Below are 27168 nucleotides of genomic sequence, written 5' to 3' on the forward strand. Positions count from 1 at the left end.
GTGGGAAAAATCACCTCCTCTCCAGAGAGGCCACCGTGGGTCACTTTGTGCTCTTGGAACTACAGTGACTCATAACTGAGATGCTGGGTAAAGGAAGGGGGAAGAGTTTGTTCCTGGAGAGGAAACGGCATGTGCTCCTGCTCAGCACACTCCTGAAAGGTGGTCGTTGTTCCCATTTTACAGATGAGGAAGGTAAGAATCCAAGGGGAGACATCACTTGGCTCGTGATCCCATAGGCATTCAGCGGTAAAGGCAGGCTGCAAACCCAATGTATTCATCATCTTTTCCCGGGTACCGAATTACCACTTCTGCAGCGGCTTAGAACAGCACACATTTGTTATTTCGTAGTTTCTGGCACCACTTAGCTGGGTCCTCAGCTTCAGGGGCTCACAAAGCTGAAATAAAGGTGTGCAGCCAGGGGCTGGAGTTTTAACGGAGTCTTGAAGGATCCACTTTCAAGTTCATATGGTTGCTGGCAGAACTCCAGTTCCATGAGAGCTACAGGATTGGTTTCCTCAGTTTCTAGTTCGTCATTGGCCAGAAGTTGCCCTCTGGTCATTGCCAGAATGGCACCCTGCTCCATTGAAAACAGCAGGAAGTCAACCTTATGTTACCTAATCCTGGAAGCAACATTCCCTCACCTTTGCCATATTCTGCTCATTAGAGGCAAATCAGGAAATCCTGCCCAGGCTCCAGGGGAAGGGATTACACAATGGCGTGAATATCAGGAGGGAGACATCACTGGGACACATTTTAGAAGCTGCTTCTCACAGCTAGTCTACTTAATTACAAAAATTTCTGTACTTTTTGCAACATCAAGCTTACTGTTTAGGGTAAAACCTCATGGATTCAGATGGGCGTTTCCAGCCAGGGACTGAAGGAGAATTTTGGGCATAGCCCATTCATGGCACATAATGGGTATGGCTACCCACTTTAGCCTCAGAGGTCCATAATGTCCCTCTTCCCATTCCTATCACTCATGAATTAATCTAACACTGCATGTACTTCTCACATGATCTGGGGAGGAAACCAGATCCTAGTTGTGATCAGGGGATGAAACCAGATCCCAGTTTCCATGTCTTCTGCCCTTGGGAAAGAGGTCTGTCTTTTCTCTTTTTGGAAACTACTGCTCAACTCCAGGACGGAGGTACCCCCTAAGTTTTGGGGGGCAGTGAAGGCTACTAGTACTGGACCAGGAAATGGGAGATCTGCTTCTCCACAGATCTGCTTCATTTTCTTTGTTGAAAAAACGAGGTAATTAGGCAAGATGATTGCAAACATCCTGCTCTAACTTCTTACTTGGAGGGAGGGACTGAAGTGGAAGAGCCTAGAGGTACATGGTCCAATATGGCGGCCACTAGCCACATGAGGGCAATAAGCATGTGAGATGTGATTAATCCAAATGAGATTCACTGTACGTGGATATAGGAGCCAGAATTCTAAGATGATTCCCAGGGACCCTCTCCTCTCCTTCTCCCCCCCTATATCATCTCCTCCTCTTGAGTGTAAGTGGAATATGTAAAATGTGTTCTCTGAGGAAAGGGAGACTGTCCTGGGTGGGCCTGTCCTAAGCAGGTGAGTCCTTTAAGAGCAGAGCACTTTCTCTGGCTGGTTGAAGAAGAGGAAGTCAACACTCCAGGTTGCCTGAAAGAAAGCAAACATCCATGTTGTGAACTGCCCATGGGCCACGTGGCAAGGAATTGCAGGCAGCCTGTAGAAGCTGCGAGTGATCCCCAGCAGAGAGCCAGCAGGAAAAGGTGACCTCAGTCTTGCAGCAGCAAGGAAATGAATCCCACCAACAATCTGTGAGCTCAGAAGTGAAACTTTGGATGAGAACCACAGCCCTGGCTGACACCTTGACTTTAACGTGTTGAGACTCTGGGTAGAGAATTCAGTCATGGTGTGCTCAGATTTGTGACCTGTAGGAACTGTGAGGTAATAAATCTGTATTGTTTTAAGTTGCTAAGTTTGTGGTAATTTGAATATCCTGGATTTCCCAGACTTAGTACAAAATGAAAAATATTAAATACCTCCTTGGTAATGTCTTTATTTTTTTTTAAGATTTTATTTAGTTATTTGACAGACAGAGATCACAAGTAGGCAGAGAGGCAGGCAGAGAGAGAGAGGAAGGGAAGCAGGCACCCCGCTGAGCAGAGAGCCCGATGTGGGGCTCGATCCCAGGACCCTGAGACCATGACCTGAGCCGAAGGCAGAGGCTTAACCCACTGAGCCACCCAGGCGCCCCGGTAATGTCTTTATTGATCCCATGTCGAAACGGTATGATTTTAAATATACCGGGTTAAATAAAATATATTACCAAAAAATGAATTTCATCTGTTTCTTTTTATTTATTTTATGTTTTAATGTTATCCGGAAATTTAAAATCATATATGTGGCTCAAACTCTATCTAGGGGACAGTTCTGTTCTAGAGGTCTCAAAAGTCAGCTGTATGACCTTGGGCGAGTCACCTCACCCTGGAAGCCTTGCATTTCTTGTCTTTGAGATTGGAATAATAGCACCTATCCACAGAATACTGGCAGCATAAATGAGATGAGGCTTGTGGGATACTAGCCCCAAGGCAAGGTCTCAATAAATGTCGGTTATTGTTATTATTAATAGTAATATCTGTGAAGTGGGAATCCCTGCTTATATCCAGGTCCTAGTCTCCAGCACCTCTCTCCAGCCTGACACAGAGGAGACACTCAATAAATGCTTGTGGATTATATAACCTTTTTTTTTAAATTTTATTTTTAAGTAATCTCTATACCCAACATGGGGCTGGAACTCACAACCCGGAGATTACACGCTCCACCCACTGAGCTAGCCAGGCTCCAGGGATTATGTAACCTTGTCAAAGCTCTTTGGCACAGTTCTCCTTCACCATCCCAACCCACTTGGAAGGCAGAAATGGGGCGGGGGGGGGGCATGGCCGGGCGGGGAGACAGAACTTTGAGGGGAGCAAAATATCTGCTCCAAGCTTCACAGCCCTGGGGACTCTGGGGGAATGTGGCCACCTCCTCCAACTCCCGGATGCAGATTTCCGCCTGCAGTCCTGGGAGACACGAGTTCCAATCCCAAATCCACAAAGCCAAACTAAGTGACCTGCACAGGTGACTGAGCCTCATCTGTCCCTGTCAAGTTTGTGTCAGGAATAACTAGGATAAGTGACCTGAAGCAGAGTACCTGGCACATTGTGAGGACGCAGTTTTACGGAAGGTATTATTACTGCCGTTGTTGTTTTTTTTTTTTCTTTGTCAGCGATGCTCCGCGACTCTCCGGACTGAACTCCCTCCCTCGCGGGATCCCTTTCCTCTAAATGACCCCACCTCCCCTGGTCCCTGACTGGGGAGGATGTCCTGGCTCTTCGGCCCAGTCTCCAGACACCACCCCCACCCAATCGAGTCAGGAATAGAAATCACCGCCTCCGGCAGCCCGCGGTCTCCCTCCCTCTCTCCCCCGGCAGCGATCGATGTGGCCTCCGCTGCGGGGGACAGAGGAAGACAGGGAAGGACGGGGCGGCGGGGCCTCCGGCAGCAGCGACGCTCCGCGGGGCAGCAGGGGCAGAGACGAGCCCGGCCGGCCAGCGGCTCCCCGGCCTCAGCGGCTTTGCTTTCCGGGACAGAAGCGCCCGGCGGGTGCGCCCCGAGGGGCCTCGCAGGTAAGGAACCTCCCTCGGGAGGGGCGTGGCCCGGGAAGGGGCGGGGGCTGCAGAGTGGGCGGAGGGGGCCGCCGGGGTTCCGGTCCCGCGCCCCCTTGGGGAGACCACCCCTACCACACCCAGGGGGACCCCTGTGGGGCGGCCAAACTCTGGGGTCTGTCCTGTTGGTTCATCCGTTAAATGGGATTAGAAAACCTCCCTGGCAGGGTTGGTCTAGGCATTAACCCTAGTAAAGTGTGTATGGAGCCCCGCGAGTGGACCAGCACATAGTAGGTGCTCCAAGGACGTGTGTGGAGAGAGCCTTGAATGGGAAAGCCTAGTTTCCAACCTAAACTGTGCCCTGGACTAGGTGGGTGAGGCTGAGCAGCTCATTTAATCTTTCTTACTGATATTCAGATTCTTATTGGGGAAGGTTTATTGAATTAATTACCCCAATAGAGCAGGAGGGTGAGATCCAGAAAGAGAAAGGGATTTGTCCACAGTCATGCCGCTAATGGGTGATGCAACTGGGTCGGAAGTTTCATCTTTTGACACCAGGTGCAGTGGAGGAGGTGGGAGCGGAGCTACATCCTGTCTGTGTCCCAGGTACTCACTGTGCACGGATTCTGTACCAGGGGCCACTGTCCTGCCCATAAACATCCTACCCTAGTTAATCCTCATGCCCTCTCAAGGAAAGTGTGATGTCCCCCATTTTACAGATGGGGAAACTGAAGCTCAGAATGGATCCCCTCGAGGGTCAACAGTAAGTTGCAGACTCAGAATTTGAACCCAGGTCTGACCAGAAGAAAGTGCAAAGGACTGACATTTATTGAGCACCTACTGTGTTCTAGGGGCTTCACACACACACTCACAGTAACCCAAGTGCTATTCTCCCTGTTCTATAGATAGAAGAGCCAAAGCTCAGAGTGGGAGGAGCCTGGCCGGAGGACACAGAAGTGACAGAGCTGAGGACACTACCCTTATCCTGACCAGCTTAACTCCAAGCCTAGGGTAAGTGAAGGGTACCTCACCTGACTCGCTGTCAGGCACGGGGCCAGCTGCTTGATGTACATCCAATCCCCTGTCCATCCTGGGAAGCAGGCATCACTGACGGGATGGTGCAGATGGGATTACCCAGGATCAGGAAGTGAGTCACTAGCCCTCAGCTCCGCCAGAGCTTGGAGACGTGGGCAGTGGAAGGATCTAACATTTTCTGGTATCAGAAAGGCGGAGCACTTTCCACAAGCTACTTTAGTCCTCCAGCCTGCCTTGGGGGTAGGTGCTTTTGTCTGCAGTGTGCACTGTGTAGGAAACCAAGACCTGGAGAAAAACACCTTTCCTTGAGGCCCTAGGTGCATCAGCGGGTGGAGACAAATCCCGGGTTTGACTGACTCAGGGCAACAGTGAAACAGATGGATAATTTACTGAACCCCTTCAGGCCTCATAAACACAATAGTTCGTTTAATCTTTTAACCACACTTGAAGGTGGCTATATTTATCTCGACTTGACAGAAGATCAGGGAAGTGACATGACTTGCCTTTGGTCACAGAAGAAAGTCAGTGTTACATCTGATTGACTCCACGGATGCCTTAAATGGTCTAAGCCCATGGCTCTCAAATTTGACCATGCATCAGAGTCACCCTCCACACTTGTTAAAACACAGACTGCGGAAATCCATCCTGAGTTTCGGATTCACTAAGTCTAGAGCCAGCTGATAATTTGCAGCTTTGACAAATTCCCAGGTGGCATGATGCTGCCAGTGGAGGGGACACACTTTTAAGAATAACGGGTCTCTACTGATGCTCCCAACCCCCCTTGGGTGGTCCGCATTACTACCCTCATTTTGCAGAGGAGAAAACTGAGGATCAGAGTGCTGGTGTGTCCAAGAGCCCACAGTAAACCCCTGGCATATGACAATCCAAATTTGGGAAAGGGAGAGAATCCTATATGAGCACCGGCCCCGAGGGGGGTGCCGGGATACCCTACCATTCAGTCATTTTCATAATCCCCTCCCCCAAGATAGATCTCAGCATTTTTTCTGTGCATATGAAATGGGGGTGGGAAGACTCCATGATTTGGCCAAAGACCCTCGGTCGGGCAGTACGGGGCAGTCAAACCCAAGCCTGAATTTTGAGAGCAGAGGGTACTTGACACCTCCTGTGCGCCTGCCGCACACCAGAGCGGTGGAGGGGACAGGGGGTTTAGCCCCGGATCCCCGGGGGCCCCCCCCCGCAGCACTCCTGTCCCTGTGTCCTCAGGCCATGGTGAGCGAGTCCCCGGGACCCGGCGCCCGCGTGCCCTGGCGGCGGAGCGACGAGGCGCTGCGCGTGAACGTGGGCGGCGTGCGGCGGCGGCTGAGCGCACGCGCACTGGCGCGCTTCCCGGGCACGCGGCTGGGCCGCCTGCAGGCGGCGGCGTCGGAGGAGCAGGCGCGGCGCCTGTGCGACGACTACGACGCGGCGGCGCGCGAGTTCTACTTCGACCGGCACCCGGGCTTCTTCCTGGGCCTGCTGCACTTCTACCGCACCGGCCGCCTGCACGTGCTCGACGAGCTGTGCGTCTTCGCCTTCGGTCAGGAGGCCGACTACTGGGGCCTGGGCGAGAGCGCGCTGGCCGCCTGCTGTCGCGCGCGCTACCTGGAGCGGCGCGTGGCGCGGCCGCGCGACTGGGACGAGGACAGCGACACGCCGAGCAGCGTGGACCCGTGCCCCGACGAGATCTCCGACGTGCAGCGCGAGCTGGCGCGCTACGGGGCCGCGCGGTGCGGCCGCCTGCGCCGGCGCCTGTGGCTCACCATGGAGAACCCCGGCTACTCCCTGCCCAGCAAGCTCTTCAGCTGCGTCTCCATCGGCGTGGTGCTGGCCTCCATCGCCGCCATGTGCATCCACAGCCTGCCTGAGTACCAGGCCCGCGAGGCGGCGGCCGCGGTGGCCGCGGTGGCCGCGGGTCGCGGCCCGGACGGCGTGCGCGACGACCCAGTGCTGCGGCACCTCGAGTACTTCTGCATCGCCTGGTTCAGCTTCGAGGTGTCGTCGCGGCTGCTGCTGGCGCCCAGCACGCGCAACTTCTTCTGCCACCCGCTCAACCTCATTGACATCGTGTCGGTGCTGCCCTTCTATCTCACGCTGCTGGCCGGCGTGGCACTCGGCAACCGGCGCGGCGCGAGCGGCGAGGACCTCGGTGACCTGGGCAAGGTGGTGCAGGTGTTCCGCCTCATGCGCATCTTCCGCGTGCTCAAGCTGGCGCGCCACTCCACCGGGCTGCGCTCGCTGGGCGCCACGCTCAAGGTAGGGCTCCTGGAGCTGGAGAGCGGGGCGAGGCGGGGCTGCGGGGCAGGGGGATCCGCGGGTGACCAAAGGGCAAGTTAGCCGGTGAACTTCGAGGTGCGCGGTGTCCAGGCACACAGTGAACCCAGGCAACACCCTCTGTGCCAGGCACAGGGCTGGACGCTGGGTGTACATTTCCCATCCCCTCTGCTCTTCCCAACAGCTCTTTCCTGGGGTGAAAACTGAAAGCCAAGGCAGAGCTTTGCTTTTCTTTTTTTAAAAAGAAAAAAAAAAAACCACTAGACAGAGGTCACTTTTGGTCTGTCAAACATCAGATAATACATAGTGCAGAAATTTGCAAAGCAGGATGCTAACTGGCTTCTCTGCTGAGCCTTTCTTCTGGCCTTATCCGGGGGCACAGATATGGTAGGTCACCCTTGACAGGCCAAGTCCAGCAGCAGCCCCAGAACAAACACTGAGTGCTAATTCCGTGCCAGTTTTACATCCACTGTTGGTGTCATTCTCAGGACAACTTCCTCAGGAAGATGTGGTTATTTATTTCCTTCCAGGAGCTGAAGAACCTGAGGTCGGAAAGTTGGCTTTCTAAAACCTGGTTGCAATTTACTGAGCACCCTTCTGGTGCCAGGCCCTGCCCTGGGGGGTGCGTCACTGCTCTGGCCAGCTTAACCTTGAAGGGGTGAACTCAGCCTGGTGTGGGGACAGAGGAAATTTGAACAGTTTGGGCAGAGGCCTGGAGAGCGAAAGGATGATCACCGGGAGGGGACACGGGAGGAGGGGTGTCCATTGATGAGGTTGAAGAGGTGCGTGGGACGGGGTACTGAGGGACCGTGGACTCTTGGTGCAGGATTTTGAACTTTGTCCCAGGGTAATAGGAGGGGTTCCAGCTGGGGCCAGGAGTATTGTCACCACATAGCAGATGTGGAAACTGAGGCTCTGGGAGGTGACAGGACTTGTCAGAGATCCCTCAGTAAGTTGCAGAGCCCAGAGAAGAATCCAGCTGTGCCTGACTCCAGTGCCTCCTGCTCCTTCTCCTACAGCTCTAGGCAGCCCCCCTAAGGATCTCGAGGAAAGCCCCCTCCCCCCTGACTTTGTAAATCCTTTTCCATGCCCTCATGGCAAGGCAGCCAGGATGCTGGTACAGGCAGGCTGATGTGAGGAGAATTTGGGGGGGCAGTGGGCAGGTACAAGGACTTCCATTAGCCACATCCCTGAACTCAGTATCTCTCCGGGGAAGATCCCTTCGCCCCAGAGCTCTGCCTTGCCTCCAGCCATGCAGGGAGCCAGGGCCCGGTGCCACCAGCTTTTTCTGCAAAGAGGGAGAAGAGCATTGATTGAGGCTACCAGGGTCCAGGACTCAGGTGTCAGACTCCTGGCTACTCAAAATGAGGCCCCTGACCAGCAGCAGCTTTCTCAGTACCTGGAAGCTGCTAGAAGTGCAGAATTTCTGACTCTACCCTCAACCCACTCAACTGAGTTCTGCCTTTTAAACAAGATCCCAGCATGATTCCTCCACACGTTACAGTTTGGGACTAGGAGACTACAATTCTAGACCAGGGGTCTCAGCCCCAGCACAACTGACATTTGGGGAGAGAGACTTCTTGGCTGTGTGTCCGGAGGTGGGGGAGACTGTCCTGTGCATTGTAGGATGTTTGGCAGAATCACTGGCCTCCTCCCAGTGGACGCTGGCAGCCCAGCTGTCCCAGTTGTGACATTGCCATATGCTGAGGTGCCTGGGTGGCTCAGTTGGTTGAACATCTGCCTTTGGCTCACGTCATGATCCTGGGGTCCCGGGATCGAGTCCCACTTTAGGCTCCTTTCTCCCTCTGCCCCTCCCCTGCACTTGTACTCTCTTTCCCTCAAATAAATAAATAAAATCTTAAAAAAAAAAAAAAAGGTATTGCCATATGTACCCTGGAGGGCGGATTGCCCTGTTTGAGGATCGCTGCGTGACCTCAGGGGCAGAGCACACGTCTGTGGATATACCCACAGGCAGATGCGTGCAGTGGGTGGTCTGGGGAACATATATCCTGTCAGCTTTCTTGAGAGGCAGAGTGTATTTTTGTACTTGTCAGAAAGGAGGTAGACCAGCCAAAAGCACATGAAACCAACCCTTTGCATCTGCAGAATACAGACTGTGGTTCTCCGTTGGTTCTGTTATGGTGTAGAAATCACAAGCTTGTTATTAACTGGCTGGTGCCACCGTCCCCCCCTTCAGTAGAAGAAACCACTGTGGCTTAGCCAGCATCCTGGACAACAGACATTAGTTCCATGCTCACTCCCAGGGAGCCGGCCGCCTCTTGTGGTTGAAAGAGCTTAGCTTGGAGTCAAGGGACCTGGGTCTTGGCACCAGCTCTACTTTGCTCTTTGATTTTGGACCTGCCCCTTCTCCTCTCTGGGCCTCAGTTTCCCCCATATGCTCCATACCAGGTCTGTGGGCCCACCCACTTCTGACTTGGCTTCCTATACTCTCTTCCAGCACAGCTACCGCGAGGTGGGCATCTTACTGCTGTATCTGGCCGTGGGGGTGTCCGTGTTCTCCGGTGTGGCCTACACAGCTGAGAAGGAGGAGGACGTAGGTTTTGACACCATCCCCGCCTGCTGGTGGTGGGGCACGGTGAGCATGACCACCGTGGGCTACGGGGACGTGGTTCCTGTGACGGTGGCTGGCAAGCTGGCGGCCTCAGGCTGCATCCTGGGGGGCATCTTGGTGGTGGCGCTCCCCATCACCATCATCTTCAACAAGTTCTCTCACTTCTACCGCCGCCAGAGGGCTCTGGAGGCCGCCGTGCGCAACAGCGACCCCCGGGAGTTTGAGGACTTGCAGAGCAGTGTTGACGGGGTGTCCGAGGTGTCTCTGGAGACGTCCCGTGAGACCTCCCAGGAGGGAAGGTCTACAGACCTGGAGGCCCAGGCCCCCCGTGGGCCCCCAGACTCTCAGGTTTGCTAAAGCCAAGGCTTTGTGTCCCCCTTCCCACACCCTACAGTCAGCTGAACCAGCAGTGATCCCTCCCTGCTTACGGCATCCGTGGCGGCCTGATGGCTCAGGGCTGCTCACCCACCGTGAGGAATGAGTCCCAGAAGCCAGCTCCGTTCCTCCCAAAGTCCCGGGCCAGGATAGTGTTGCCCTGTGTTCTTGAGCCTGGAGAACAGCCCAAAGAGCCCCATGCCTGGACCTCCCAGCTCCCCGTGAAGCAGGCATGCGCCAAAGAGAAAGCTGGAAGGCTGCTGACGGTTCCTGAGCATCTACCGCCCGTCGGCCCTAGCCTACTTGGCCCCGTATCAGAGAATGACGAAACTGACGCCCAGCCAGGTGTCAGGACTTGCCCAAGTGTCACCGAACTAGTGGTGGTGGAGCCAGGTTTGGACTCCAGGCTCACTGCTCTGCCAAGACCGATGTTCCTCGCACACCATCTTTCTTCTGCCCTCACGGAGTTCGCATTTCCTTCTCCGGGGTTCACGGATCTCCAGAGTTGATTCGCTGGGCTCAAACCCTCTGTCCAGTCTAGGGGAAGGACCAGACGGGATTCTGGTGGAGGAGTGCTGCCCCTCAGCTGTGGTTCCCTTCCAGGAACTTCCAACGAGAGTCAGTTCTCAAAGATGAGGGCTGGGAGGAAGGGAGAGGAGCGGTCTCCTTAGCTGGTGGGTAAGGTTTGTCCTGCAGGAGTCCTGCAGCTTCCTGCCAGGGCGGGCTTGAGGTGCAGACTCTGAGGGGGTCCTGGCCTGTCCCATCCTAGGACGTGATGTGTGAAGAGGACACCCCCCTGCCCCATCTCCAGACCTTGGCCCATCTGACAGGTGGTCACAGTCTGTGCCCCAGAGGGAAGTGAAAGGCAGTGGGCAGGGAGTCCCTGACTTAAAGCCAGCTCAACTCTGAAGTGTTGGCGGCAAGGGGCTGCTATGCAGGGACACCTGCGACCCCTGGGCACCCCCAGACTGACTTCGGCATCTCTCTTCTTCCTACCGCGCAGGCTGCAGCCCTGCCTTGACTTACCACCCAGGCAGACGCTTGAGACCTCCGCCCCTTTCAGCCAGCTCCAGCCCCCTCATCCCTGCCGGGGGCATCGTATGCTCACCCGCTGAATCCTCGCTACTTGCTGAGAAATTTGGGAGGGAAGGGTTCCCCTAGCCCCGTTCACATCCTGTTCCTAAAACACCTATTTCCGTCCCATCATCGCCTGGCTACGCTTGTCTGTCCCGCCGTGCAGAGCTTCAACATGGAAGACAGTATCTGGTTGAACCCAGGCTCGTGAGGGGAAGGTATTCCCTGAAACGCTACTCACAGATCAGCTGGTTTGTACAGCACACTGTGTGCCGGGCCCTGGGGAGGAAGGGGAAATGGCCAGACAGAGGTCTTGCCCTTGAGAAGGTGTAGACAAGACCGAACAGAATACTCTTCCGGTTCTTTCAACCCCTCTGTCCTTATTTCATTCATCCAGCAAATACCTTTTGGATGATTCACAAGCTGGGGCTTCCCCGTGGCCTACAGACGTGTTTTATTTAGCTGAACAATGTGTCTCTCTATATTTTTTTGTTTGTTTTTTTAAGATTTTATTTTTAAATAATGTCTACACCCAATGTGGGGCTTGAACTCACAACCCTGAGATCAAGAGTCACATGCTCTAATGACAGAGCCAGCCAGGGGCCCCTTAGTATGTATTTTTATTTCAAATGCCTTTGGGTGAGGCACATTCTCTCTATTCCCCATAGTGTGCTCCTGAGATACACACACACACACACACACACACACACACACACACACCACCACCACCACCACCACCACCACCACCACCACCACCACCACCACCACCACCACCATTCTCAGATAGTCTTGACACACACACCTGCCTCTGATTCACAGCTCGCTAAGTTCACAAGATATAGTGGGGAACAAAATACAGACTTCTGTATCCGTGAGGCTTACAGACGAGGAAGGGAGGTGGATTTAAATCCAGTGATCCCATGAATACATAATAGTGAGCTGTACTAGGTACAGGGAGCCAGAAGCACGTCACGTAGCAGGGACCATGAACGGGGGTCAGAGAAGACTTCCTCGAGGGCGGGGCACAGAAGTCTCGGAGACTCTCTCGGAGACTTTCTCGATTTCAGTGGCCGTTACACGGATGAATAGTTAATTAGGCAATAGGGGCTCCAGGAATTGTTTTCAGGCAGAGGGCACGGCATGTGCAGGCCCCATGTGCAGAGGAATCCGGGTCTCCCCAGACTGAGCAGAGGCTGGAGCCAAGGGGCCGCTTGGGACTCCCCGTGTACACACTGGCCCTCCCGCATGCTCCCTGTGTAACGTCCAGGCCCCGCTCTGCCCAGGTCGGGGCACAGAGTGGGGACGGCTGCCCCCCCTACCACCCTTGCTGAACGGCTGAACATATCAAGGAGCCAGATAGCTTCCAGACTTTCTGACCCCACAGACAAGGCCCTGAAGCTAGTGGAGGGCAAGCTCAGGTGAGATTCACCTGGCCTGCATCCCTTACCAGGTCGTGGGCTGTCCTGGCAGAAAAGCGACCACTCGCTCCCACTCCCAGGTGTGGGAGAAAACCGTTATGCAGCTAAAGAGGCCGGGCCCAGGGTCCTGTTTCTGGCTGTACCAGGGCTGGCTGCCGGGCGGGCTTTCCGGGTGAACGGGGAGAGTGAGGGATACGTAGAGTGACTCCGAATCCGCATTCTCTTGGTCCAGCGGTGGGTTTGGCACAGGTTGGGAGGGAGAGGAATCCAGCTGGAACTAACCGGGTCAAAAGGAGTAATTCATTAGATGACTGAAGTGATGAGCAACTGCTACCATGAGGGTCTTCAGTTACAAGCAAGAGAAAAGGACTCTGGGACCCCTGGGGGGCACAGCTATTGGACGTCCTACTCTTGGTTTCAGCTCAGGTCGTGATGTCAGGGTCGTGAGATCAAGCCCTGTGTTGGACTCTGGGCTCAGTGAAGAGTCTCCTGAGGTTTCCATCTCCCTGTCCCTCTCCCCCTTCCCCTGCTTGTGCTCTCACTCTGTCTCTCTAAAGTGAATAAATAAATCTTTTAAAAAAAAATTCTTTTAAAAAAAGAAACTGTCTTATGGAAAAAGAAAGAATTTCCTGGAAGGTGTATGTGTTTCCCGCGGCTGCCATAAGGCAGTGCCATAAGCCTGATGGCTTGGAACAGTAGAAATTTCTTCTCTGACTGTTCTGGAGGCCAGAAATCCAAAATCAAAGCGTCAGGAGGGCCACACTCCCTCCGGAGGTTCCAGGGGTGAATCATCTTGCCTCTTCCAGCTTCCGGTGGCTGCCAGTGTTCTTGGCTTATGGCCATGTCTCTCCATTCTCTGCCTCGGTCATGATGTCCCCTTGTCCTCTGTGTGCACCAGTCTCCCAGGGCTTTTCTCTCAGAAGGACCCGAGTGATGACATGGAGGGCCCACCCAGTGGATCCAAGCTGATCTCATCTCCAGACTCTTAAAGTAATCACATCTGCAACAAAGACCCTTTTTCCAAATAAGGTAACATTTACAGGTCCCAGAGATTAGGGTGTGGACATACCTTTGGGACCACCATTGAGCCCACCACAGAAGCGTATCAGTGGAGTTCACCCGGTCGAAGAAAAAGCTGACTGAGCCGGCCACAGGACATGTAGGAAGGAGAGGAGCTCTGGTGACCTCTGTGTAGGACTCATGAATCCTTTGTTGGGGATACTGCCAGCTAAATGCTCAGCCTTCCGTCACCTTCCTCCCCTGTGTCATTCTGCTCACTGTTCCCAATCCCAGCGGAGAGCTTGATTTGCGTAGCTTGGGGCACGTGCCTCTTCCTCGGTGGAGACAGAGGGCAGGGCCCCTGGATTGACACCTGCAGCAGACCACATGGGAGGGAAGACCGGTAGTGACCCAAAGAGGTCATGTGACATCACCAAAATAAAAGGGAGGGTTGTTAGGCAAACTAGCAGATGTCCCCTGCATTCCCACCCTTGGCCGCCCAGCACACTTCACACTCGCTCCTTCCCAGACACACGGTTGAGAGAAATGTTTCTAACATCAGGAACCTATCATGTACATGACCCAAAGCATCCTTGGTGCGCTCCAGGACCCGTTAATGTGATTGGATCAGTGTAGTGGATCAGGCTTGTGGAAAAGCACCATCGAAGTCTTGACGGGGCAGGTCTGGCAGGCTAAGGTGTTTCTGAGTTGACTAGTAGAGGAAAACTGTTATCCCTTCCAACGAATAGCAAAATGCTTCCAGCGGTTTCTGCTTCTTGGAATGGAACATGAAGCCAACAGATGCCTCTGAACTCCAGGGACTGTACTGAGGGGCGCGTGTCTGTCCCAGCCGCTGAAGTTGGAATTGCCGTTTGATTACAGCAGCCCACTGCCATCCTCCAGGACCAGCCAATTTTGCTCCAGCCAAATGGGGGAAGCAAATGGTGTTTTGATGGGAGTCCTCGCCCTCCAGGGTCTTTGGTTGTCTCTGCAGGCTCCCCAAAGCTGTGGTATTGCTTTGAATTTTCTGTTTCGGAACAGTCGTTCAGTTGGATCTATTGGTCTTTTATGTTATGCCTCCGTGGGTCAGGGAGCCAATGTGGGGATCTTTTCCAACTATCACTCAGAGATGGGAGATCTAGCTCTCTGTGATAGGGACAAAGGCCAAAATACTGTTTTTCACAGGGTTGGTGGACGTAGGGTGGGACTCTCAGACCCAAGAAATTGGTATTAGCTCAAAGTTCTTTATCCAGAGCTCCCTGAAAAGTCTGGATGTTTCTCTCTCTTCAGTACCCAGTTAGCATGGTAAATGGCCACGGGGCCTTTTGGAGAAGGCAAGAAAAATGTTTACATTACACTCGGGGAGTAGCATAGCAGAAACCTTCCCCAAGGGCAAGTCGTGTATCCTTCATTGGAGGGACTTTAGATCAACAAATGAATTCAAGCCTAGGTGTTAGGTGATGATCGATTTTTTTTTGTTTTGCTTTGCTTTGTTTTGCTTTGTTTCTTATGTTTTACTGGTTATACAGTTAAGTCAGAATGGTGGTCAGTTTTACCTTCTCAGGGTCCTACAGTAGAGATCCTGCCTCACTCAGAACCTGCTGAATATTACGATGACCATTTTCACTTAATTTCTGAGGCACCTAAATGCCAACACCTGGTCTCCCACACCTCTGCATTCTTCCTTCCCTTGGAGGTCAGGGAACCCTTCACCAAGCCCACCTGATGACTTTCCTCAAAGCAAAGGTGAAGTTTCTGGGTCCAGTGAGGTACACAGAGGGAAGGAGGCACAAAGTAAATCCAACCCAGCATTCCTATCTTCAGAAATCTCTGAATCCCTTTCTCTCTATGATGTCAAGGGATTGGCCTTTAAATTTCATTTCACACGGGCCAGCATTTGGTCCAAGTTTGCTTTAGCCAACCCAGCAATGGTCAGAACCCAGCCAGCTCCTGGAGCTAGCGCCGAGAATGCAGACTCCCTGATCCACACATCAGTATCAAGATCAGTCTGGTCCAACGTTACATTTCCCCTTCCTTCATCAGGCACCGCAAAAATTCTTTCCCACAAATATTCCCCAGATTTTGGCTGGTATCAACGAACAGTTTCTGTAGCTGTGTATGGGTCCAGGATTCTTCCACTCGGTGTTGGAGATCACCCTGGGTTTCTCCCACATCCCCTGTATGGCCGTCCCACTGCTCAGAAGCCGCACAGCACCCTGCACAGTCAGTTACCAGCTTTGGTTTTTGGAGATCTCAGCCCTGCAGCAAGTCATGAGGTTCTTTCACCGCAGTCACAGACATGCTGTACAGTTCATCCTGTGTCTCCCCTGCGACACATGCACGTGCCGATATTTGGGCTTGTTTTGTTGACTCTGCCTTTACATAACTCTATGCAGTTGAAACAAAACATTCTATCCCACAGCCTGGGCATTCCTCATCTCCTTAAAAGTGAACTGTGGCAGAAGCTGCCCTTTCTTTGAGAGCCTCATTCTCGGTGGTCAGAGGACACCAAGCAATGCGGGCAACAGCCCTCCGCGGCTGCATCCCACGGGCTGCTCTCCAGGGCCGGGGCACAACCTCAAATTCACTGTTTCACCCCAGGAAAGCCCAATTGTTTTTTAATACCCCACACTTCCTGGAGGCTGTGGAGTAGAACTCTATTCTGCTTCCAATTTGTCTATGAGTTAGGAGACTTTGGTTACAAAACAGAGAGTCCAACTCTGGAAAACTTGAGCAAAAAAATGGCTGCATTGGAGAGATACTAGATCAGGTCAAAGTCAAATTAAACAACCAGGTTTGAGAAAGGAATGAAGGCAACATGGGGATGGAGGTGCTCAGAGCCCACAGATCACCTTGTTAGGGGCCCTGCAGCTAAAATGCCTGAGTGACAACACTCTTCTCTAGCTAAAAATTCCCAGAGAACAGAGTCTAACTGGACTAGCTTAGGTCATGTGCCCATTCCAAGGCTGGGGAAAGGATGGAGGAACTCCCACAGATGGTTTCCCCAGGACACAGACAGTGGAGGCGTAGTTTCCTGAAGAAAAAGTGGGGTGCTTTCATTAAAATGAGGGCAAGGGATCCTGGGTGGGCAAAACTGACAAATATCTTTTATAATACTACCCAGTGGGAGTGGGAGCTGGGCAGCTTGGCTTCAGCAGCGACAGAAACCAGGAAAGAGACAGACAGACACTGGCTGACTCTGTCACAGGGCAGACAGCATCTCCTAGCTCCATATCTTGCGGCGCCTCCACCAGAGAACTCCTTCCCAGTTCCAGGCTGAAAAATGCGTCGGAGATGCTGACTGGCCCAGTTCCAGATGAGGTACTGGATCAACCCACTGTAGCAGAGCGTTGGGTCTATGAGAACATGGCAGCCATCATGTGAACTGGCTGATGTGGGAATCGAGCATTTTCTAGACTTCCTGGTAAGTGAGACACGTTCCTCCAATTTAAGATCTTCTCCCTTCCCAGCCCCACATTGTAGATCAAAACACGGAGACCCAGGGAGGTCCAAGGTCATACCTGAGTTTCTCTGTTTAGAGAAGAGCTTTTTAGCTTAAATAAGGGCCAAATAGAGTGCTCATAGTAGAATGGGGGTGGAAGGGAATCTGGTTGCCTCCTGAGGTACTTCTTGAGGCTCCCAAGGGTGAAGATGACCTATCAGCTAATAACCACCCTTCACACGCATGTGGCGCTCAGTTTATAGCGTGATTTCATGCCCATTATCTCATATACTTCTCACAATAGCAACAATGAAATAAAATTATCATTTCTGGACAGCTGAGGACACTGTGGCTCACAGTGGGATGACCAGAAAGTGGCGCATCAGGGATTCGAGCCTCCTGATATGGGGCTATACTCCCCGGGCACCACATCCCACTGTTCCCACTCTATGAGACAAACTGAACTCCCCAGGCATGGCTTTGAAGTGGGGCTCCTATTATGAATTTCTCCTCATGCTCTGGACACGGCCTTCAGGTACTGGCTCCATGGGATGGTCCTTGGTGACTACCGGACCTCCTATTCCAGGCCGGCCGGGACCTGAGCCTGAGCATGGGAAGAATTCTCCAGGAAATTTAATAAGTAAGTTGAGAAGCTAACCTTGTAAGGCAGGAGCTTTTGAGATGAAAGGGACAGTGTCTTCCAGAATCTTTTCTGCTAGAAAAGAAGAGGAGGACAAGGGCGGATGTAGACTGGTGATTAACCTGTCAAAAAGGAGTGGGTTCAGAAGCTTCAGGAAATTCATGAGTTCAAGAACGGGAATAGCACACACCTCAACATTGGCCCTGCTACTTACCCAGTGCCTGATCCTGGGTTGGACCTTTGATCTCCAAGAAGCATGTCTCAAGGTCGACCTCCATCCTCTACTCAGGCTGGTATCCAAAGCCCTCCCCCACCCCCATCTTGTCCTACCTTCTTGGATGGGTAAGGAATCCTTCAGTTACAATTGACAGAAACCCAACACAGTGGACCCAGAGTTCAACGGAGGTCACCAGGAGTAACTCTCAAGCCGGGATTTACTACAGTTACTTGAATCGGATGGGAGAACATGAGTAATATGGCGTGGTGTAGAAGAAAGACTATGGGCCCTGAGGCAGATGGACTTGTGCTCGAATCCAGCTACTTACAAGCTGTGTGGTCTTGGTTGGGTTTCTTTGCGTCTCTGAGCCTGTTTCTTCACTTGTCTTGTCTTCACTTGTCTTGATAGAACGATACCTATACCTCACAGTGTTGATGCCAAGTTCAAGTGAGGTAACGTATGTGAAAATGTCTGGCATCATAAATGCTAGGAAGGACACTGGAAATGCACAGGAAGGAAACAGAAACCAGCAGAGCTCTGGTTCTCTTTGGGAATGGGAAAGCAACTCTGAGCAGAGGGAGGGAAGTGGTCCGCACGTGTGGAGATCGCTAACCTTCACTCTTGGGGTGTTCACTATACTTGGGGCCACAGTTGGGGTCTCGGCATGAATGGCGGGGTCAAGAGGTCTGGGTTTGAGCTCAGACTGGATATATCAGACCTTGGTCCTCGGCTGCATTGTCTGTAAGGCCGCATGCTGGCTGAGAGTGGGCACCCCTTACAGGGCACAGGGTGATGGGGGGTCCCTCTGATGATTCTGTCTCATCAGGAATGACACTCGGACCCCTCCCCACCGACCACAAGTCTCCACACGCTCATCCTCACTTACCCCTCCCTCTCACTGCCACCTGCTGTCTGGTCTGTGCGCTGCATTCCAGGCACGGAAGCCCTCCTTTTTCTTTTTTTTTTTTTTTAATTTTTTATTTCTTCTCAGCGTAACAGTATTCATTGTTTTTGCACCACACCCAGTGCTCCATGCCATCTGTGCCCTCTCTAATACCCCCCACCTGGTTCCCCCAACCTCCCACCCCCGCCCCTACAACAGACCAAACGTCTGTCCTTGCCTCAGGGCCTTTGTTCTTGCTGTGCCTCCAGCCTGGGCTGTACACTGTCCGTGTGTTCCGCCTGTCTGGCTCCTTCATGTCATTCAGGTCCCACCTCCAAAGCCATCCCCTTCAGAGACCTGCCTGCGCGTATGCGCACACACGTGTGCACCTGAACACACACGCGCTCACACACATGGCACACGTGGACATATTGCTCAGTCTCATTCCTGTTTTATTTTCTTCGTGGCCTTTCATCTGCCTCTGAAATGATCGTTTACTCATTACACGTGACAGACTGGCTATGAGTGTGACATGTGACAGACTCGCCGTGTGACACGTGACACAGACTCGCCCTGAGTGTGACACGTGAGACTCGCCGTGTGACACGACAGAGTCATTGTGAGTGTGACATGTGACAGACTCGCCATGTGACACGTGACACAAAATCGCCGTGAGTGTGACACAAGACACAGACTCACCGTGAGTGTGACACAGGACACAGACTCACCGTGAGTGTGACACAGGACACACACTCGCTGTGAGTGTGACACGTGACACAGACTGGCTGTGGGACAGCTATAAATCTAAACGGATCTTGGTGAGTCGTCTTGCATCAGCGGCTTGAATGTCACCAGCGCACCCGCGCATGGCCGGCAGCTCTTGGGAAAGCCCCAAAGCGAACGCCGAGTGTCCCTCCATTCCATAGCATTCATTCTTGGAAAACTAAGAGCAAAACCCGTACAAAGTACTTTGTGTTCAGATGTAAATGAGCTCTGGTTTAGCATCGGGGGTTAATAAACAAGCTTATACCAATGTAACCGTCCCGTGGGATTCGACTGTGGGGCTGAGCAGGGGCGGAGCTGTCCCCGAACGCACCGCAGCACATCGAGCACCCCTGTGTGCTCAGTGCTGAGGGGACCTGGTGATCATGGTCACCAGGAAACTGGCCTGACACGTCTCCAGAACACTCCCAGCGGGCCGTCCTGCGCGCTGTTAGAATCACGATCTCTGGGATGCTTCAGGGTCTGTGGAGCAAAGATGAAACCATCGGAAAGGCTCTGGCATGTGTCTGCCACGCAGGAAGTGCTCAGGCAACGCGCATTTACTTCGTCTCTCCTCCCCTCCTTTGGGCCCCAGGTTCTCAGTCTGAACAACGGGGAACATCTGTCATCTACGCTGGCCACCGGGGAGTAAACTAGGCAACAAAAGCACACATCCCCCACTCCCAGAGAGGCGGACGGAACAGTGTGACAGATACGCAAAGAGACTATTACATCAAGTACGGAAGAGCGATGTGACTCAAGAGACTCGCACTTAATTTTTGGTGTCACTCTATTCCTTCCTGCTCTGGAGCGAACTCTGGGAGAACCCAGGGTCAGGAGAGGGAAATATTTCTGGACAAGGATGGGCCCTACGAAGGCAGCTTCCCTCGGAACGCGGGGCTGCACCGGGCCCAGGCCCAAGCCACAACGGACCCGGAGGAAGGGAGCCCAGACGGCCCTGCGCCCAGACCCTCACACCAGACCCTCGGCAGAGGCCGCTCACTCTCACTTCTTGCCCTTTCTTGTCCTGGCCATCTCTGGCTCATTTTTAAGTTCAGGATGTATTACCTCCTCCAGAAAAGCTTTGGGGGACACCCGGCAGAATTCATTGTCACTCCCCCTCCTGTGTCCACGCTCAGTGCACTTCCGTCTACCGTGGCGTCTCCGTGGGCACCCGTGGGCGCTCATGTGCTGGACCAATGCCCAGTCTGGTCTGCAAGAACTGCGCCTGGCTTGTCTTTACATCCCTGCCAACCAGCTCAGGACCTGGTACACAGCAGGCATCCAACAAAAGTCTTCTCCCTACCCTACCCTCTGCGCCCCCAGCTTCGGATTCTGGAATAAACACACCACAGAGGTGCACAAAGGTTCACAACACCATGATCCAGGCTACAGATGGGGATCTCATTTTTAAAAAGAAGAAAGTCTCGTGTTCCAAAGGACAGTTTATTTAAAACAAAGGTGGCAATGTGTAGGAAGTAGGGAGAACAACAAATTCTAACATAAAAGCACACAGGAAGCACCTCGAATTTAAAAAAAAAAAGGGGGTGGGGTGCAGGGAGGAAGCCATCTCTCAGACATACACGAACTGCTGACCTTGACTGATTATTTACATCCAAACTTTATAAAATAGCATTTCAAGTCAGCACTTCAGCCAGTGTTATTAGTTTTCATTACAAAAAGTTAAAGCTACAAACTTCACATTTTTAAGTTGTACATCAGCAATAGCATTTAAGCTTTTTCCAAGTTGGTTCGAGAGCAAGCTGGTGGAAGAGATTTTTTTTTTCCCCAAACACAAAAAAGAACACAGAATCTAAATACAGTGAATATAATCCTGATGAAAACACACAGTGTGTAAGGAAGGACGGGGTGGGAGGCTGAGGAGCTGCGATCTTTAGAGGCAACGTGGTATCTGCTGGAAAGGGCACTAGAATCAGAATCAGACCTGCCCTGGAATCCAAGCTCCGCCGTATTTTAGCTGCACGACCTTGAGCGACAGACTTTGCCTCTCTGAGCCTCAGTTTCCTTCTCTGTAAAAGGAGGACCATAATACCTAGATTTCCCAGAGCTATTAAGTTTGAACAGAGGGCGATTCAAATTATCTATGGAGTGAGCTTTGGTGTTTTGTATCTTTCAGGGAATTTGTCCATTTTGTTCAAGTTGCTGAATTTATTAGCATAAAGTTGTTCATGACATTGTTCTTAGCCTTTTAATATCTGTAGGAGCTAGAGTGATGTCACTGCTCTCATTTCTGCTATTGGTAAGAGCTATTGAAATTTAATGGTATAATAAGTCTCTGGCATCTGGCAGCTGCTAAATAATTGTTTCCTGGGTCAGAATATACAGTCTCAAGGACTCAAAGCTATAGCTCTTAAATCACTTCAGCGTACTGGTCCTATCTATCCATCTGTCTGTCTAGCCAGCCAGCCAGCCAAACATTCATCCATCCATCCATCCATCTATCTACCTATCTATCTATTTATCCATCCACACAGCTGGTGGTTGGGAGAAAGGACAAAGGAAAAAGAAAAATAGAAATCTGCTTCAGAATTACTGATGAGGAAGCAATCAAGATATCCTTAGAGAATTTGAGATTTTTTTAAAGACACAATTAGGTGTGGGTCATTGTTTCTTAAAAGGAGAGACGAGGTGAGGGCCACAGGGTTCCCCGGGAGCTCAAGTCGCAGATGCTGAAGCTCAAGGCTCAAGGAGAGCTCTCGGACTTATCCGGAAGCTAGTGCTCCTGGGAAAGACAACCAGGACTCACCCCTCTGCCTGTCCATCACCAGGACACAAATACACTGTGTCAGGAAATGGACCTGCGCCAAAGAAATGGACTCCTGGCCAGAGGCTCTGTCCAGTGAGACTGGGGAGCGGTGTTCTGTGCTGGGCCCGCATGGGCGGGTGCACATAGGCCTGGAACAGAATCAAGTCCGGATCAAGATTCATGACCCAAGAATATTTACGGGGAAAAACTGAAACTTTCTTTTACTTGGCTCTAGCTTAGGAAGGAAGAAATGGGCACTTCCCATCCTGTCTGGCCAAGTGCAAAGTCCTTTCTAAAATGGAAGAGGCTGAGGCAGGCCTGCTCGCGAGCACAGCAGATGGTGTGGGGGAATGCACGCTCCGTGCTGAGGTTGGTGGGGCTCACTTGGCTGTCAGACTTGACCACTAACTCAGCCATTTCCCAACCTAAAACTGCCCGTTGGAGTTATCTCTTCTGTGCAAGAAAAGGTAGTCACTTCATTTTAAAGACTTGTTATTTTCCTCTTCCCTGTAAATACTGGTCGCACGTGGTGATGCCATGAATCCTGATTCTGCCACTCACTAGCCGTACAGCCCCGGGAGACACGTTGCCTTTTTCTCTCTGAACTTACTCCTTCACCTATGAGGCGGAGATCAAGTACTTAACTTGGGAGTTGTGGTGAGGTTTGGATCGGACATCTATAAAAAGCCCACCGACCTAGCTCAGTGCCGGGCATATACTAAGTGGTCAGTGAATGCTAGCTGCCATCAATCCTTCTAGTGGGATCCTCTGTTCTCTGTAGCTGCCTAACTGGCCAAACCCTGCAGACCAACCACGGCCTCTCACATTTTTAAAAAACTGGCTTTAATTGCAAAGACCAGAATCTGGCCAGAGAAGAGAGAGGAACATTCCCTGCCATTCCATTGATTCCTAGGTTTGGGAAGCAAAAGCAATTATGGAGTCAAATTACACTATCTTTAGGTGCAGCCCAGTCAGAGCTCCCCACCTGAGGGGAAGAGACATTAAAAAATAAGCAGACATTTGCCTTTCTTTGCTGTCTCCTCTTTGCCGTGTGACTACACGCCATGCGGCCTCGAGCCAGTGCTGCAGAGGGATGGCTCAGTGCGGTTTCTGTGAAGCCCTCTGGATCCGCCCGAGGCCCCAGATCGCCTGCGTGGTGCGGTCCGCTGTCCGGCAGAGGCTGCAGAGTCACGGACTGGTCGAGCCCGAACCGTCTGGCTTTCCCTGGGGGTCCCACCCTAGCCAGTCATCCACTGCTGAAACCAAGTACGAGCAAGCCGCCCTTGGTAGGGCGCCCCGGGACAACTTAACCCAAACTGACACCGGTTTCTCCCCCTGGGAAAGGGAACGCTTGGATTAGTGGCCCAGGAGGAGCGATGGTCTCGTCCCACCTCTTACTTCAATTTGCTTTGTGATTTGGTCACCCTGTCCCTTCCCCTCTCCGAGCCTCAGTCGGGCCAGATGATACCTGGGGTCCCTTCCAGCCCTGGCATTACACGGGCCCAGATAGAGCTCTCCTGGGGAACAGGTCTCAGTCTGATATTCATGTATCCTTTCCAGACCCCTCAGCAGTAAAATAAAAAGGAAAACAGTCACATATTGGAATGTGATCACAAAAACAATGCCCTCTACCCCTGTCTGTAAGGAATGTGGAGCAAGGTGCCCCGTGCGATCTTCACATGAACAATGAGGACTCTGGACACACCTTCCCTTCTGCAGACTGCACACAGCCCCATGTGTGTGGAGAGGTCCTGGCAGGCCCGTCCCTGCACTGGGTCACGTCTCCTCTTAAGGCACTGGGCAGTATCTGTGCTGTGACTCGAGGCGGTCGGGAGAGTGCAGATGGATGAAAGGCATTGAAGCCACAAGGGGCCGTTTGCAAAGAGGATGCCAGGCTTCTCCTGGGACTCAAGAAGTAAACACAGACTCTCAAGGCTGTCCCTCGGACATGGTCCACAGCTCCAGAAGCCAGAGATGACCCACACAAGGCTGAAACCCTGGGGAAGAACTGGCCCAAACCTAAATTTTTAAACGCAGCCCTGCAGAAGGGTGAGCTTGGGTCCTGGGAGCGGAGTGACCCCGACAGCCTCCCGGCGTCACCAGCCCTCCTGTCCCACAGTACCATAATCTTACAGAAAAGAGGCCAACTGTTTAAAACTGTACCTGTACAGAGATGCCACCACACTCGGTGGGGAATCCAGTTATAATTTATATATATATGTGCATATTTATATATTTTTAAAAAGTCTTCCAGAAAGAACAATCAAAAGCTATTGGGAGAAGAAAGTCAAGACAACATGTAACACTTTCCCAGCTATCACATCCTGGAGTCTTTGTTCCTGGGGTTTAAAACTCTGAGTTTAAAAGCGCCAATACAAATCCTGTGAGATACTCTAACTGACCAACTTAAACACATGCGCGAGGCAGCACGCTGACGGGGGCAGCCCTTCCCACCGGCGCACTTCCTGAGTTCACGAAGGTGAAGGTGCTGTGGAGGGACGACGGGGCAGGAGCGTCGGCGGACAAGCCCGAGCAGCGAGCGGCCCGAGGTCACCGAAGCTGGGGTGCGGGCGGGCGTGCCGGGCCTCCCTCCCTCAGAAGTTTTGTTGCCGCCGTTTCTTAGCCTCAATGGCGTCCAGGATTGGCTGCCTCTTGGACTGGTACTTCTGTCGGATCTCTTCAATCTCTTGCTCCATCATGGGGTCGAGGGCCAGGAGCCTCTTCTGAAGGTCCTCCACTGTCCAACTCTTAAGCTAGAAGAAGTGGAAAGTATGGTCACGACAAAGCCCAGGTCAGCACAGAACAGCCGAGAAGCCCAAGCGGTCTGAGCACCCGGAAGGGAAGGGTCTTCCCAGAGTCTGGGGTGGCGGCGGTTGGAAAGTGACAATTCATTCGCGAATGGTACGCCCCAAGCTCTTTGGACACAATTTATCCCTAGACAAGTTCTAAGCGCTAATTTCTCTGATTTACTCTGCCTTGACCAAGAACTTAACCAGTCATATTTTCATCTCTCCTTTCAGTGAATTACGTTATTGATGCATTGTTAGGGCATTAAAGTAAGAGCCACGGGGCACCTGGGTGGCTCAGTGGGTTCGGCCTCTGCCTTCGGCTCAGGTCATGATTTCTGGATCCTGGGATCAAGTTCTGTATCGGGCTCTGCTCCGCAGAGAGCCTGCTTCCTCCTCTCTCTCTCTCTGCCTGCCTCTCTGCCTACTTGTGATCTCTCTCTGTCAAATAAATAAATAAAATATTAAAAAAAAAAAAAAGTAACAGCCTCTTGGTGTATGCAAAATAATGCTTGCCCCTAGTTCTTGTCCTACCCAGGAGACGAGCCTCTGGATGGTGACCGTGTCTCTGTCTGGGTCCCACACCAGGGAGAGTGGATGCTCACTGAGGATCAGATGCTGTCCCCCCACCGCCCCCCAGTGACTTAGGTACGGCCACACTGGTCATCACTAACACTTACTGGGTGCTAACCATACACCAGGCACCCCGGAAGTGCTTTGTACGCATTACCTACACGAGCATCTCGAGAACGAGACATAAGCCTCGGGCGGGGAGTGGGAAGCATAGTTGGAAACCTCTGCAATTAAGTTTCCATCATCCAGGGGGAACAGCAGGACTTGATATATAAACTAATAATAAGAGCCAGCACTTACACAGTGCTTTCTGTGTGCCGGATACTCTATGCTCTACACACATCCGTTCATTTAATCCTGGCAACAACCCTATGATGATTTGCATATATTATTATTCCTGTGTTACAGAGGAACAAGGAAGAGGGCGGGGAAGTAACCTGCCCAGTGTCTCCTGGCTAGAAAGTGGCAGGATCACTGTTCAGATCCAGGTGATGAGGCTCCAGAGTTCTTGCCCCTAACTGGAATCACAGACGAGCAGACTCACAAAGCCCAGGTTTGAGAACCGACTCAATCTGTAATGAAAACATGGCTCTGCCTCTTGCAAATGCTGAGACTCTGGCAAGTCACCCGTCTCTCCAGGCCGTCCTCCCCTATGGAAGTGGGACAGCCATGCCTCATGGTGCTTATCATGAGAATTAAATGAGATCATGGCCGTCGAGATGCTGGCACATGCCCGCTGCAGCGTGTCCTTAAAGACGGCAGCACGTGTCTCAAGCCTCTCTCTTTACCAGAGCCCAGGAGTGTGCTCATGTTCACCCCATGACTGCTGCTGTGGGGCGAGTGGTTTCGCCGCCGTGTATGGAGTGTCACTGAGTCCGAGCAAGGCCTGTCCTGGCTGGCAGGGGTGGGAATGAAAGCCGCCATTGACCACAGCAGGTGGTGATGAACTGTGAGCTTAAACCAGTCTAATAGGTGCAGTGTTCCAAGAACTCAAAGGCCCACTCACATCTTTGGGGAGACATTTATGGAGTCACTGTGTCCCCCAGCCCCTTCCTGAGGCCTCAGCAGGGAAGTGGTGTGGGAAGGGGGTGAAGGAGCCTCTGTCTGCCCTTCCTCTCCAGGGTGGGGTGCGACCGAGGGGGAAGGGCTACTGTGGCCTCCCCAGGAATGGTTTAGTGCCCTGTCGCCACAGGAATTTGCCTTGGCCTGCTTCAGGGAGGTGGTCTGAGAAGCAAGAAAAGCCCAACAGTTCAAGACGAAAGGCTCTTTGTGATGTGGGAACGCAGAGCCGAGGGGGTGGGATGCTGGAAAGCTGCACCCATAAAACCACATCTCCTTTCCAGCCTGTGTTTCAGACCAGCTGGAGGGTGTTCTGGGCTGGGAACTCTCCAAAGAGCAATGCTCGCCTCATTTTTAGCCTTTTCAGTTCCTCCTCCAAAAAGAAATTGCCCCAAACCTAACACCGAGTGTTACTGGGAGTTGAGGTATTAATCTTTAAGATCCCAGATGGTGTGTCTCTAGTGGCTGTGCGACCCTGGATGAGTGACTTCACCTTTGAGCCTCGTGTCCTCCTCTGGAGAAGAGACCCCCGTTCCGCCATTCTCGGCTCTCACGAGGACCAGGTGGGGTAACGGGTGTGATGTTTTCAGCGCAGAACCTCATGGGGTATGCATTTCGCAGACAGTAAGCATTCCATAAGCCGGACTCACCCCCACA

General features: G+C 52.5%; 2 protein-coding genes across 2 annotated transcripts in view; one reads left to right on the forward strand and one right to left on the reverse strand.

Annotated features, from left to right (window-relative positions):
- Window positions 1-5420: 5420 nt before the first annotated feature.
- Window positions 5421-9873, forward strand: LOC111141471 (potassium voltage-gated channel modifier subfamily S member 1). Its single transcript, XM_022494049.1, has 3 exons — window positions 5421-5469; window positions 5893-6926; window positions 9403-9873. The coding sequence occupies exons 1-3, from the start codon at window positions 5439-5441 to the stop codon at window positions 9871-9873; spliced, it is 1536 nt and encodes a 511-aa protein (XP_022349757.1). The 5' UTR covers window positions 5421-5438.
- A 10885-nt stretch (window positions 9874-20758) lies between these two features.
- The window catches only part of LOC111141470 (serine/threonine kinase 4), a 94400-nt gene continuing 87990 nt past the window's right edge, over window positions 20759-27168 (reverse strand). The window contains exon 11 of the mRNA XM_022494048.1: window positions 20759-24846. Within this exon, the coding sequence (XP_022349756.1) occupies window positions 24688-24846 (159 nt within the window). The 3' untranslated portion in view covers window positions 20759-24687. The remainder of the gene's footprint in view (window positions 24847-27168) is intronic.

This window comes from Enhydra lutris, unplaced genomic scaffold, assembly GCF_002288905.1.
Source record: "Enhydra lutris kenyoni isolate GAN:26980312 unplaced genomic scaffold, ASM228890v2 scaffoldscaffold6, whole genome shotgun sequence".
In the NCBI taxonomy this organism is placed as follows: Eukaryota; Metazoa; Chordata; class Mammalia; order Carnivora; family Mustelidae; genus Enhydra; species Enhydra lutris.